This window comes from Lepus europaeus, chromosome 4 (assembly GCF_033115175.1).
Source record: "Lepus europaeus isolate LE1 chromosome 4, mLepTim1.pri, whole genome shotgun sequence".
Classification (NCBI taxonomy): Eukaryota; Metazoa; Chordata; class Mammalia; order Lagomorpha; family Leporidae; genus Lepus; species Lepus europaeus.
Genome location: NC_084830.1, coordinates 93212224 through 93226268, shown reverse-complemented (window position 1 = coordinate 93226268; position 14045 = coordinate 93212224). Strand labels below are relative to the sequence as shown.

Here is a 14045-nt window from a genome sequence, read left to right as displayed (position 1 = left end):
TTCCCTCTTCTCTGTTTATTCCCTCCTTCACGTTATCAAGCTCACACCTTCTTGTTTCCACTCCCCGCCCCCTATACAGCTCACTGTCCCATGTCATGTTGCCTTTTGCTCTGAGAAAATGACAAGACAGATCAAATGACATCGTTTGTTCAGCTGCTTGCTATTAGCCTTTCATGTGCCTCCCATTTCTCTGCTCTGCACCCTGGAAGCATTTCATTCCCACCTCTGTCAAGAACTTTTCACACTGATCATGGAAGTTTCCACCCGCCCCACATGCTGTTAGGCTCTTGGCTGCTGAACTGCTTCTTCCTGTCTCGCAGGTACCCATGCATTGGCACGGGGGCTCCGTTTAGCAGATGTGCCACGCAGGAATGGCCCTGGAGACTGAAATGATAATGTCAAATCAAATATCTACAGCTGGCATTGATGGGTGACCTTTGATCCACCAGGACCTGGGCTAGGTTCCTTAAATATTCCTTAATATATTAAAATCTTTAACATATTTATAAAATTTAATCACTAAACAAATCTGAAATGCACTGCTCTCTCATTTTGTGTTATTCTGAGATCAAAAACCTCTCACAAACTCTTCATAATAATAGGTGATGAAATAGAGATTTGAACCCAAACTATATGAATCCAAATTCATGTCCTTTCTAATAGAAGCCTTCAATTTCAATCTGCATGATATTGATGTTTTAAATACTACATTACACACTGTCACAGTTGTTTTAAAATATTTATTTATTCATCTTTTTGAAAGCTGGAGTAATAGCGCGCGCGCGAGAGAGAGATAGAAGAGAGAGAGAGAGAGAGAGAGAAAGGATAATCCATCCATTGGTTTACTCCTCAAATAGCCACATCTGCCAAGGCTGGGCCAAGCTGAAGCCAGGAAACAAGAACGCTATTGGGATCTCCCACCCATGTGGGAGAGGCCCAAGCACTCAGAACATCTTCTGTTGCCTTCCCAGGCACATTAGCAGGAAGCTAGATCAGCAGCAGAGCAGCCAAGACAGAGACGGCACTCTGATTTGGGATGCCCAGGATGCAAGCATCAGCTTAACCCACTGTGCCACAACACCCACTCCCCATTTCACAGCTTTATATTCCACAGATATGATGTGAACAAATTCTAATGGCATAATAGTATTTATGTCTTTCCTTTGGAAAAAAAGGGGGATTAATACTAACAATTGCTCCATCACTTACAAACAAATTTAAAGTTCTCAGATTTCACATTGCTTCTCTCAATCTGCTAGTCAATACGCTGGTCTTCTATATTTAATCTACTCAGAAAAAAACTTACTGATCAAATATTTACTGATTGATATTTTAAGAGATAAAGACTGGCGAGCACAAGGAACCCTTAAAACTGTTTTCTGGAAATGTTTTACACTTGTAACATTAAAAAAAATGTTGAATCTCACATATGGGAAAATAATACTGATCATTTTCAGAAAGGGGTTAAGGATGCAATGGAGAGACTCCAATTTATATCCCAATAACAAACTTAGTGAAGGACCCTTATGGGGGAGAGGGACAAGAAACTAGGCCTGGGCAGATATCAGGGGCTTCTTAAGAGGTTAGATGTTCCCCAGGGTCCAGCGGGCACGTTCTCTGGGAAGGAAAAGTCTATCCCCTTTAGAGAACCTCTAGGCATGCCCAGAGCAGAGCTGCCACTCCCCTTCGGAGAGTCTCAGTACTCTCCTCAGTACTCTCCTCAGCTGGTTCCCTCAGCACTCTCCTCAGCATTCTCTTCAGCTGGTTCCCTCAGCACTCTTCTCAGCATTCTCCTCAGCTGGTTCCCTCAGCACTCTCCTCAGCACTCTCTGGTATGCTAATTGTCCCTCCGAACCGGCCAATCCCATATGCTAATTTGTTGACTATATAACCTGTGTGAAACTGCCGCTCAGGGCTCCTCACCGCCTTAGGTGGGGGCCCGTTTGCGCAAACGTACAATAAATACCTCATGCTTTTTGCATCAACTGGTCTGGAGTCTGGATTTTTGGGCGTCCTCTCGAGCAAGTGGGCATCTCTACAACTGAGAGGTCCAACATTAGTACTGTATGTTCTTTTGACAGTTCTTTTTTTCTTTTCATTTTCACTACTTTGTTCTGCCTAAGGAGGCCTATGCAATGGGCCAGCTGGTTTTAGGATTTTGCCATCAGTCCACATGACTGCCTTTCAGCGCAAGAGCCTTGCACGGACAACTGCCGAACGGGGGGGGGGGGGGGGGGGCAGCAGTACAAGAGGGAATTTGGCCTCTGAGAACCCTTTCTCTCATAGCAAGCTCTCCAGACCCTCACAGCCTCTATGAGCTTCGCAGTAACCTCGCAGAAAAGCGGATTCCATCCACGCAACATCCCTCCACACTTTCTCCTCTCCCATACAGGGTTTAAATGCAGGCATCATTTGCATACTTACTTTTTCAGTTTTCGTCGAATCTCAGGATTTTTGATTTCGTGTTGCAGATCCTCAAAGCTCTTCACGGAGGTCAAGTTGCAGAAAACTCTGAAGTCCCCGTAGGGTGGGATGCCGTGGTCTCGGCCCCTTTGCACATTGGTGGCGGCCAGATCCAGGGCCACTGCGTGCGCGGCGGCGAAGAGCCTCTCGGTGAGTTCCAGGCTGAGCAGCCGAGAAGGCTCCCGCGCCTTTGCGGCCACCCCAAACAGGCCCCGGAGCAGGGGGTCTATCCCGCCCTCATCCAGGATTCTAGACGGGGCGAAGAAAGCCTTGTGCAGCGGCAGGTGGCCTTGGGGAATCTCACCAAACGTGTCGTTCAGCCGATACAGAATGGGGTTGACCAACGTGTGGCCAAATCTAAAAGCTGCGGTGGCAAAGGCGTTGAAGATCCCCGCGTTCACGTTGGGGTCATAGCCCCGGTACTCCCCCAGCAGCATCATGCCGGGCTCCCCCAGGATCTTGGGCAGCCACTGCTGGTAGGTGATGTGCTGCAGCTCGGCGCCCACCACCTTCCGGGCCTCCTGGTAAACCGTGTCCCCATCCCAGTGCGGGTTGAGCGCGGACAGCTCGGTAGCCACCCGGTTGTGTTCGCGGACCCACAGGGTGTGCATGGCCGTGAGAGCCAGCTGCTCGTTGGCGCGGTGGTCGCCGGCCAGGAAGCAGGGACTGGCGCTGTCCTGATCACCAACTGTGCACTCGGTAGGGGGGCCCGTGGCAAAGGGGAGCAGATGCTTCCCGGAGGCAGGCCACCGCAAGCCGGTCCTCAGCAGGCCCTCGGGTGTGGAGGGGTCCCTGAGCAGCTGGGATTCCCTCTCTGAGCTCCCGTAGACGTTGGAGGCGTCGATGTAGGCTGTGAGCTGGTTGATCTGCTCCCGGGCATACACCGAGTTCATCATCAGGGAGGTCATGCCGCTGCCGCACACCGGACTGGAGCGTACAAAGAACATGCAGGCTGCGCTGCCGGCCCGGGGGTCGTCCTGCGGGAAGGCGATGGGGAAGCAGGGAGGGTCGTCGGTGCAGACAGAGCTGCAGGGCTGCCCATCGGAGAAGCGCGCGGTGCTCAGCGCGGGCACTGTGTGGTCCAAGTCGTGGTCTAGAAACTGGCCCCACTGCATGAGCATGTGTGTGTAGCTGCCGTCGGGTCTGACCGTCGCTGCACCAGCCAGCTCGGTGGAAACCAGCCTGGGCAGCGGGAGCGGAGGGCGGCCGGAGCCAGGAAGACGCCCGGCACCACGCGGCGAACCCAGGCCGTTCTCATATGCAGGTTGCAGCAAGCGCACGAAGGCCGTGCGGGCCGCTCCCCAAGCGGGCTGCCGCAGGTTGTTGCACGTGCCGTCAGCTGTGCGGTACTTTAGGTGGAAGCACATGTCAGAGCAGTTGGGCTGATGCCTGTGGGCCGTGCATCCTGATAGATTGGCGATGAGGCTAAGGTATCGCGAGGACACCAGGTCGTTGTAGTGGAATTCTGAAATGCAGAGCGTGACAGCAGTGAGGAGGCTGTTCCAGGAGCTGTCACCCTAATGTGCAGAGGCCTTTAGTACCTATAACACCCTTCACCCTCCGCCAAGAAAATAACCTAACCTTGCCGGAACTGTGAAAAACCAGGGTTTCTTGCAGATAGTGACCAGGAACTGATTGGACAGAGGATTCAGTAGCTACCCGTCCCCCCTAATGAAGAAACTCCAAGTCTTCATCTATGTGGCTGGTTTGGGAAGCTTTTGCACTTTGACCTTCTCATATAGGAAGCCAAAACACCCTTCATTATAATGCTAAACCTCCACCCCTAACAGAACACAGAATTCAAGTAACACCAATAATAACTTAGTGGACATGCCTGCCTGTCCCTTTCTGCATATTCATTACATTCCCAGGACTTCCCAGCATCATAATGAACCTGTAGGACATCTCTAAAAGTAAACATAAAACTCAGTTGTTGTTTCTTTGAGAGCCTGGTATTTTGACACTGATGACTAACTTGCTCTTGGCTAGTGCAACTCAAATGAATTCCTTCTGCTTACAGTTCAAACCACTGTCCACATGGTTTCATTGGCATGTGCACTAGACAAGAATCTTTGGGTATTCTGCCCAATTACTCTCTCAATAGCATTTCATTAATTCACAATGACATATTCTAACACAAAGGAGGGGGAAATTGTTAAACTAGGAGTCTTTTCAAAAGAGTCATAGAAAATGTGTTTGATGAAAAAAATTGTGTGGATTTCAAAATTTTGCCCCAAAATTAATGTATCACTTGATTCCATTCTTCAAGAAACTTTTTGAAGTACTCTCATATATACTGGTAAAAGATGTTTCCAAAATGTAGTGGGATTGCATTAATAATGTGTAACCTTAGAAATAGCGGCTAATTGCTGGAATTAACAAGATGGAATTAGAAACAGGTGCCAAGTCCCATCAAACTAGCAGTATAATATATAATATTGATTGGGATTTTAAAAATCCTACCGGATTGCCGTGTTGATTTTGTGTTTATATGTTATTTGTATTTCAGAATTCTTTAAGATTTTGTGATCCCAGAGGACAAGGTCAAAGATGTGTCAGTGCAGACCATGTGAATATTAAACCACATGCTACTGGACAAGGAGGGACTAAGCCGTACTCTCCACTTTATTACAAGCACCACAACGCAGGAAGTGCCTCAGAGCTACATCTTTTAACAGGACTCAACATTTCAGCATTTTCTCCCCCATACTATAAATACTATTCACTGAGCAATGCTTACTAGGAGATATTATCCTGAACTGATCATTAGAAACTGGCCAATGACATCAAAACCATTTGTCCTGTACCCATGTTAGCCTGTCGCTTGATCTTGGGTAGAGTCAAGGACCTTTCTGTATTCCAGAAGAAAAAAAGGATCTTTAATTTTACAAATAAGACAGAGGGGAAAGATCTTTACTCTCACAAATAAAGAGAGAAAAAATAGTACAGTGGTCTTTTTCTTGAGAAAAAATGATAAAGTTCTTGAATTCTTTAGGTAAGATGATATATTAAGTTTGGTAGTAAACACTGGATGCATATTTCAGCAAAGCTAAATCTCTATACATATTTACAGTTTTGCATTTTTCTAGTTATGATACAAGATTAATTTCTCCTGAAAATTATTTTTTCTTATACAGATGTATGAGTAAGAATCCAAAGATGGCCAGGGAGATACATTTGCCTAACCTTTACCTAGAAGTGAAGGAAGTAATAGAACTGGACCTTTTGGAAGACTGGCACATGGCTAACTCACACCTAGCAGGATTCACAGTTAAATATCCAAAAGCTTAATTCAAGTGGTGATATTGATACCCCCTGTATATTTTAGTTGAAGAAGCTTTGAAAACTCAAGACATAATGGACAACTAGGGATAGTCAAATAATTGCAATATTGGAATAATTGAACAGAACAGATAAGGGTTGCATCAAGCATGCAGATAGACCTCCTATCCCATATCTCAGTTTATTTCCTGCAAAAAAATAGAGAAAGGGTAAACCTATAGAAATTGCTGTTGCACATACAGTGCAGAGAGTGTACAACAAAGGATTATATTCATTCTTTACATCTTAAAGAGAAAGACTGAGAAAACCTGAAAATTTTCTATATCACCTCTAACATTTACCAAGCAGATGTTTGATTTTGAAAAGAAATACATGAGAACTTAAACATAGTAAGAAAACTAAGAGTGAGGAGGAATATAAATGTTGTAAGTTACAGAGAGAATTTCAAGTACATTCACTGAATGATCTAGTGATTACAATGATAAATGGAGATACATTTCCACAGGGATGAAGTCTTTCTCTATAGAAAGTAGTAATATCTTTTAGATTAGAGGAATTCTCATAAAATAGACCCTCTAGATTTGCTCAATGACCCAATAACTGAAAAAGTTGAAACAACTTTGAATATGTATTTATGATCCTTACATTTGAATTTGTTCCCATGAGAAACATCTGTGTTTTTTGGTAAGAATGGCAAGTACATTAACTTCTAAATGACAAGAAGTTCTGGAGAGGAAAAGTTCAGCTGTGTTATGGACAGTAAGCTCAAAAGGGCTTGGACTAACCTCTGCCTTCCAGATCAACAGTGAGGCCCTGCTTCACACGTTCCTGGATCAGCTGCAGGGTCTGCTCAAAAATTTCCCCCGCTCTCGCCGTCTCCACGGTAAATGGGTCACGCGGGTAGCGAAACAGAGCCAGCAGGTCACTGGGGGTGTGAGGTTTTCTGCAAATGACAACAGATATGAATCTTTAAAGGCAAAGCTGCAGAATCCATTAAACTCACATGTGCTGTGAGTTTAAGAAGCATTTGCCAAATATTATAGAGGGAAAAAAAAAAAAAGCCCCATCACTAGAATGTGAGCTCCACAGCAAAGCTGTAGGTCCCTACCTCTCTTTTTACCAAGTGGATCCCAAATGCCAGTCACATTGTTAAGCTCAAAATAAACATTTTTAATAAATTAATGATTTGCACAATAGTTTGCTATAAGAAGCAATATCTGTGTTGGGCTTATATGCTTAGGGGCTTCTGGGATTATAACCTTACAAGCATGGATTCTGGGGGAAACACAGTTTTCAGGTCCTGGCACGTTCTATCTTCCATTTTCAAGTATGTAACTGCCTGGAAATAACCCCCCTCCTCTCGACTTCTGCCCTTGCTGAAGCACCACTGTCAGTGCACAGCCTCCTGACAGCTCTGACAAGCCATCGCTCCATCTTCCCACCACTTCTGCATCCTTGCATACATCTTTCATGGATGTAGCAAGAGGTGCTTGAATTGTTGGACTAATGTCTCCTCTACTGAAAAAAGAAGTGGGTTAGGGATAAGGCAATGCCTTGTTCATCTTTGTATCACAAGTACTAAGTCCACTAAGCAGCACACAGTAGTGGGTTATACACAATTGTAGAACCGAACTAAATAAATTAAAAAGAAAATAAAAATTATTTAGAGTATCAAGCTGTTTTTTTAAAGATTTTATTTATCTATTTGAAAGTCAGAGTTAGAGAGAGAGAAAGAGAGAGAGAGAGAGAGAGAGAGAGAGAGAGAGAGAGAGAGATCTTGGATCCACTGGTTCACTTCCCCAAATGGCTGCAACACCCAGAGGTAGGCCAGTCTGAAGCCAGGAGCCAGGAGCTTCTTCCAGGTCTCTCCTATGGTTCCAGGGGCCTAAGGACACAAGCTATCTTACACTGCTTTCCCAGTTGCATTAGCTAGAAACTGGATTGGAAATGGAGCAACCGGCACCCATATGGGATGCTGGCACCACAGGTGGTAGCTTTACCCACTATGCCACAGCACCAGCCCTGAAAACTGTTTTAGAGAACTTGGTCAACTGAGGCACATCTCAGTTGAATCATAATAACTTAACTTTATAGATTAATAATAATGATGCTAACAGCTCACTTCAGTGAAATCCTCTCTATGAGACAGACGCTGTTGAAGTCACTTTGTCTAGAGTATCTTGTTCTGTCCTCCTAGTAAGCACATTCATAAAGTAGGCCTTGTTGTTATCCCAGTTTTATAGGCAAGATGTTGGCTCACTTGGCCAATGTCACAGAAGAAGAAAGTGACAAGAAAAAGGAATCATAGTGAGTGATAAATAAATCACAGTGAGTGTATAAATAGACTATATGGCTCTAGAATCCAAGTTCATCACCACCAAATTATATTGTTTATAGATGAGCAAAAAGCTAAGCAATACTTGATGACAGTATTTTAAAGTGTCTTCTTTTAATCAACAACTAAAATACAGGATTTACATTCTACTTGGCCATGAAAATAATCATCTTTTAAAAATGCTAATTTTACAATCACAAAAAAGCTTATGAGACTAGAAGATTTCAGTAACCTAAAGACATCCCAATTCTAATTAAAATAAAGTGAAATGCCATAGATTGGGAGGGAAGTTATGGGGGGGGGGAAGCCATTCTAATCCATAAGCTATACTTTGGAAATTTATATTCATTAAATAAAAGTTAAAAATAAATAAATATTTTAAGCTGCAGGCTACTAGTTTAGGACCAAATGTGTTCAACCTGACCATGACTTTCAATTTACAGACTTGGCATAAGTTGTAGGTCTTATACTGTATGGATCCTAATGTAAAAACAGCCCAGTGCCTATGCCTTCTGACAAACTGTACAAAGTGGATCGGTGTTATAGATTAGGATCTATGAGGAACAAATTTCTTTCTCTTTGAGGCTGAACAGAAAATTATAGCTAGAGGGTGGCATTCATACCAGGACTATGGAGCACACTCCTGGGACAGGAGCTTGACCTTTAATACATTAGTTGGGAAGCTTACATCCCAGAGTAACTGGGTTCAGTCCCAGCTCTTCTCCCAGTTCCAGCTTCCTGCTAATGTGCACCCTGAGATGTAGTAAGTGATGGCTTAGTGGTTAAATCCCTGCTACCAAAGTGGAGAATTAGGTTGAGTTCCATGGCTACTGGCCTCAAACTGGCCCCAGCGCTGACAGTTGTGAGCCTTGAGCAAGTGAATTGGAAAGTTGGAGCTCTGTCTGTCTCTCTCTCTTTGTGTTTCTCTGAAATAAATAACAACAAAAAAGAGGACATCCTTTGCCAGTCATATGCACTGAACCTATTCTGATTTATACAGATTATAAAAACTAAGTAGAACAGAAATGAAAACAATTTTTCAATCAAAATAAGATAAATTCTTACTGTGCAAACAAATGTCTTCGTGTTGAGTTAATTGCACTGTCAACTCTCTGTACAGCATCAAGAATGGATGATTCCACAAAGTCATCTCCAGCTTGTCTACCCTGGGTTGCTTTGAAAATCAATTCCATGATTAAAAATATCAAACAGACCTTGAAGTTAGGAATTATATGCTATAAAAGGCATTACATTTTTAAAATGAAAACTTTTAAGCCAATAAAAATGTTATACAATTTCTACATGATTATGTCCATTTCAGAGAAGTAGGTAATTATCCTGAAGCAAAGCTTCCACTGGCAACAGCAATGTTATTTAAAGAACGAAAGCATTCCAAAATCTAGCAAAGCTACATGAAATATTTTCTTTTTTACAGCACTGATTCAAATGGGATCCAAGTTTGTTAGCAATTTATCATCTTGAGGAAAGTATGAAATGCCTATCTCTTCAGCCACCTTGCTTTAATGTTAAACATTAAAACAAAGTAAATATTATCACTTCCCCCAGAGGTTTCTGAAAGCGAGAACTGAACTCTCAGTAAGACTTCAATGAAAAATAATCCATGCTGTTTCTATAGCTCTCCGAAATATGAGAATTTTGCAAAGATGGATATTATAGATAATAGAATCTATTCACTTAAACTAGATTTGTTTATACCCAAACAGTGAATCTTCTCCATATGACAGTTTAAGGTTAACCTTAAAGGAACAAATGCTAAATAAAAAAGATAATGAATAAATATTTAAAGCTTGTATAGCAGAATCAATCAAGCAAATCCATAGTATTTCATTCATTTTTGGGAAAAGGATAATAAACACCTATATGATGCATATCATTAAACAGTAACTTTAGCACTATTAAATAATGGAAGGGAAAGTAAAACTAGTTTCAGAAATTGAGTTTGAAAATAATGTCTTTTAAAGGAACTAGAGATGAAAATTTAAATACTAATAGAAAGGTATGTGTTTTACATGATATGAAAAGGAACTATCAGGTCAGGGGTTTGATGCAACAATCAGAATGCTTCTTGGGACACTCATGACCCAATGGGAGTGCTCCCAGCTCTCCTTCTGATTCCATCTTCCAGCTCTTGCACACATTGAGAGGCAGCAGATGATGGTGCAAACACTTGGGCTGCTTCTACCCCTGGAAGAGATCTGCACTGAATTCCTGGCTTCTGGCTTTGGTATGACTCAGCCCAAGCTATTGCAGGCATTTAAGGAGGGAGCCAGTAGACAGAAGATCTCTCTCTCTCTCTCTCTCCCCCCATCTCTGTTGAAAGGAGATGAAAATAAATAAATAATTGTTTCAGAGATTAAAAAGCAAAGTTATAAAGTAAGAACTAACAATGAAGTTGGTAAGATAAACCTACTAAAATATAGCATGAAACCATCATAGGAGTGGATTTCAAAAAGGGTCTGCAAATGGAAATGAAGGTAACTTTATCTGGATGCAGACAGAAGCTTCACAAAGTTCAGGGAAAACATGTATTGTGAAAAAAATACATGCATTTCAAATATTTTGTATCAAAATAAATTTATTTTATTCCTATTTTCTCACATTTTGAAGTAAATTTGTATATAAAATTCAGGAAAGCATCATTTAACATGTGAATCTGAATTTTATTTTCTTGATAATTTTTCATCTGTTTATAAAATAGCCTTAGTGTTGCAGTTTTAAGTAAAATTAACAAAAATGGTGGCATTCTTCATAACAGCACTGTGTTATGCAAAGGAAATTGAGTTTATTGGGGACACATTTGCATCCATCAATACTGTTAGTGTATTGGTTGGCTCAGAAACCACCCCAGTTAAGGACATCAGAATCAGAATGATCGGAAAATTATGAGCTCATTTCTGTCTTTCTAGGTAAAACTTCACAAAGGTAAGGGCAGAATTAGATCACTCCCCTTGTTAAATTTCAGTGTTAACAAATATTAGAAAAAGGCCTCTTGAGGTTTGTGAAGTAAACACATGTAAGGTTGTCTGATGGGAGGCTGGCATTGTGGCACAGCAGGTAAAGCAAGCCGCCTGAGATGCTGGCATCCCTCATGACCACCCGTTAATGTCCCGGCTGCTCCACTTCCGAGGCAACTCTCTGCTAACGCCCTGTGGAAAGCAAAGGAAGATGGATCCAAGTGTTTGGGCCCCTGACACCCACATGAGAGAAACTCCTGGCTTCTGGCTTCAACCTGGTGCAGCAATGGTCACTGTGGCTATCTGGAAGTGAACCAGAGGATGGAAGAGCTCTCTCTCTCTCTCTCTATGTATATATCTCTATCTTTCATCTCTCCCTCTATCTTGTAACTCTTTCAAATAAATAAATCTTTTTTTAAAAGTTATCTGATGAACATCTGTTTTCAATCCTGTACGTATATCTCTGAGACTCTGGCATGCCCATAGAAGTAAAATCAAACAATGAAGGTGAGCCATCAGAAAAGTGCAGGTTGGCCATGTGGCTGTGCACTGCTCTGTGTGCACACATGGTAACCTGGCTCTGAGTGCTTGAGCCCAAGGAGAGACGGGAGTGTGTAAGTGGTGATGCACCTTGAAAAAAAAAAAAAAAAAGAAAAAAGAGATGATCTTCCCTTTAAAATGCTTAGACCTCACAAATACCAGTTTCTTATGATTTCTAAGTATTGTTTTTATATTATTTTTCCTTCTGGAGAAAAACCAAGCTAGATGAAGTAACTGTCGTAACTAAATAAGCCTTCTCGCACTCAGTCTTCTCCTAGGATGAGCGACACCACAGCTGACACTGCGAGGGCTGTCGTCAGAAGCCAGAGTCCTTCCCCAGCACACCGATTGACAGTCATGACCGCCACTGCGAAATCAGCTTCTCTCAACAGCAATGAACCTGTCACTCATCACTCTGCATCATTAAACACATAAAAGGCCTCCCTGCCTTGCTCAGAACCTATCTACTTAGTTTTTAAGGTCTTTGGTATTTGAGTTAAGACTATTTTGATTACTTGTTTCCCTTATAATTTCTAAACTATCCAAACACTACCTTAAAAACCTGAAAAAGCTGCTTTCCATCATTGACACTGAATGCAAAGCTTTGAGAGCTCTTGACAATCCTCAGGATAAAATGTATGTGTAAAATGGTGGGAAATGTTTTCAACGCGGCTATAGGTATGAAATATATGTGTATGTGTAATAGGTAAATGCTGCTGTTTATAGAAATATTGAAAACATTTTAAAATAATTTTCCTTATTTAAACATATTAATGAATTGAGATTGAAAACTGAATTATTTTTACTTTATAATTTATTTGGGAGGCAGAGCCACATACAGAGACAGAGACAGAGATGAATAGAGCTCTCATCTTTTTCTTAAGATTTATTTATTTATTTGAAAGGCAGAGAGAGAGAGAGAGAGAGAGAGAGAGAAAGCAACAGAGATCTTCCATCAGCTGATTCACTCCCCAAATGGCCACAGCAGTCAGAGCTGTGCTGGTCTGAAGTCAGGAGCCAGGAGCTTCATCCAAGTCTCCCACAAGGGTGCAGGGGCCCAAGGACTTGGACCATCTTCTGCTGCTTCCCCAAGTGCATTGCCAGGGAGCAGGATCAGAAGTGGTACAACAATCTCAATAGCTTAGGAACAGATATTTTCTCCACATAACAATAAAAATTAGAATTAAAGTGTCAACAAGTGAATTATTTATTCAGAGATGTGAAAAATAACTAGAACCCGTTAAAGTTAAAAAGGCTAATTATTGTCAAGTAGAGAACTTGTTATACCTATAAAAACTCAAAAAAGTTAACTATTAATTTTATTAGTCATATTGCTATAAATTTAAGATAGACTACTTAATTAGGTTTATAGTAAAGTATGCACTAACTTAAAACAACTAATGTAATGTTAAATTCTTATTCAGTTTACTTCAACTATAATTTACTAGGTTGAGGATATAGTTGAAGAAGAGAATATTTTAAGTGGGAATACCACCTAGGAAGTCATTGCAAAAGCCTAAATTAAAAATGATGAGAGGATTGGGGCAGGCTCCGTGGTGCACTAGGTTAATCCTCCATCTGCGGTGCCAGCATCCCATATGGGCGGTGGGTTCTAGTCCTGGTTGCCCCTCTTCCAGTCCAGCTCTCTGCTGTGGCCTGGGATAACAGTAGAAGATGGCCCAAGTCCTTGGGCCCCTGCACCTGCATGAGAGACCAGGAAGAAACTCCTGGCTCCTGACTTCGGATTGGTGCAGCTCCGGCTGTTGCGGCCATTTGGAGAGTGAACCAATGGAAGGAAGACCTTTCTCTGTCTCTCTCTCTCACTCTCTGTAAACTCTACCTGTCAAGTAAATTAAAAAAAAATTATTAGAGGATGAATAGTGGAAGAAGGAATCATAGAAAGAAGAGAAGTGAGAAAGAAGCAGTATTTGGGAGAAAACACCGGGGAAGACAGGGTATCTGAGGTAAAAGAACTGGGGAGGGGGCAGGAGGAATCAGCAGGGGCCCAGCCTTCGTGCTTACACTTATGTTGATGACATTAAAGAGATGCTAAGGAGATACAAAGGCTTGAAAGAAAGGTGAGGAGTTCATTTTATTTTTTTAAGAATTATTTATGTATTCGAAAGGCAGAGTGACAAAGACACATACACACACACACACACACACGGGGGGGGGGGGGGGAGAGTCTTCCATGCCCTGATTCACTCTCAAAATTTCCACAACAGCCAGGGTTGGGTCAGGCAGAAGCCAGAAGCCAGGAACTCCATATGGATCTCCCATATGAATGGCAGGAGCCCAAGTACTTGTGTCACCCTCCTCTGCATTTTCAGGTACCTTAGCAGGGAGCTGCATCAGAAGGCAGCCAGGACTTGAACCAGCACTAATATGGGATGCCAGAGTTACAGGAAGTAGCTTAACCCACTGTGTCCCAATACTAGCTACAAGTTCAT

General features: G+C 42.3%; 1 protein-coding gene across 1 annotated transcript in view; it reads right to left on the bottom strand.

Annotated features, from left to right (window-relative positions):
- The window catches only part of PXDNL (peroxidasin like), a 547360-nt gene that overhangs the window by 91293 nt on the left and 442022 nt on the right, over positions 1-14045 (bottom strand). Inside the window, exons 15-17 of the mRNA XM_062189595.1 lie at positions 9146-9254; positions 6531-6688; positions 2425-3928 (exon numbers count right to left, since the gene is read on the bottom strand). Of these exons, the coding sequence (XP_062045579.1) occupies positions 2425-3928; positions 6531-6688; positions 9146-9254 (1771 nt within the window). The remainder of the gene's footprint in view (positions 1-2424; positions 3929-6530; positions 6689-9145; positions 9255-14045) is intronic.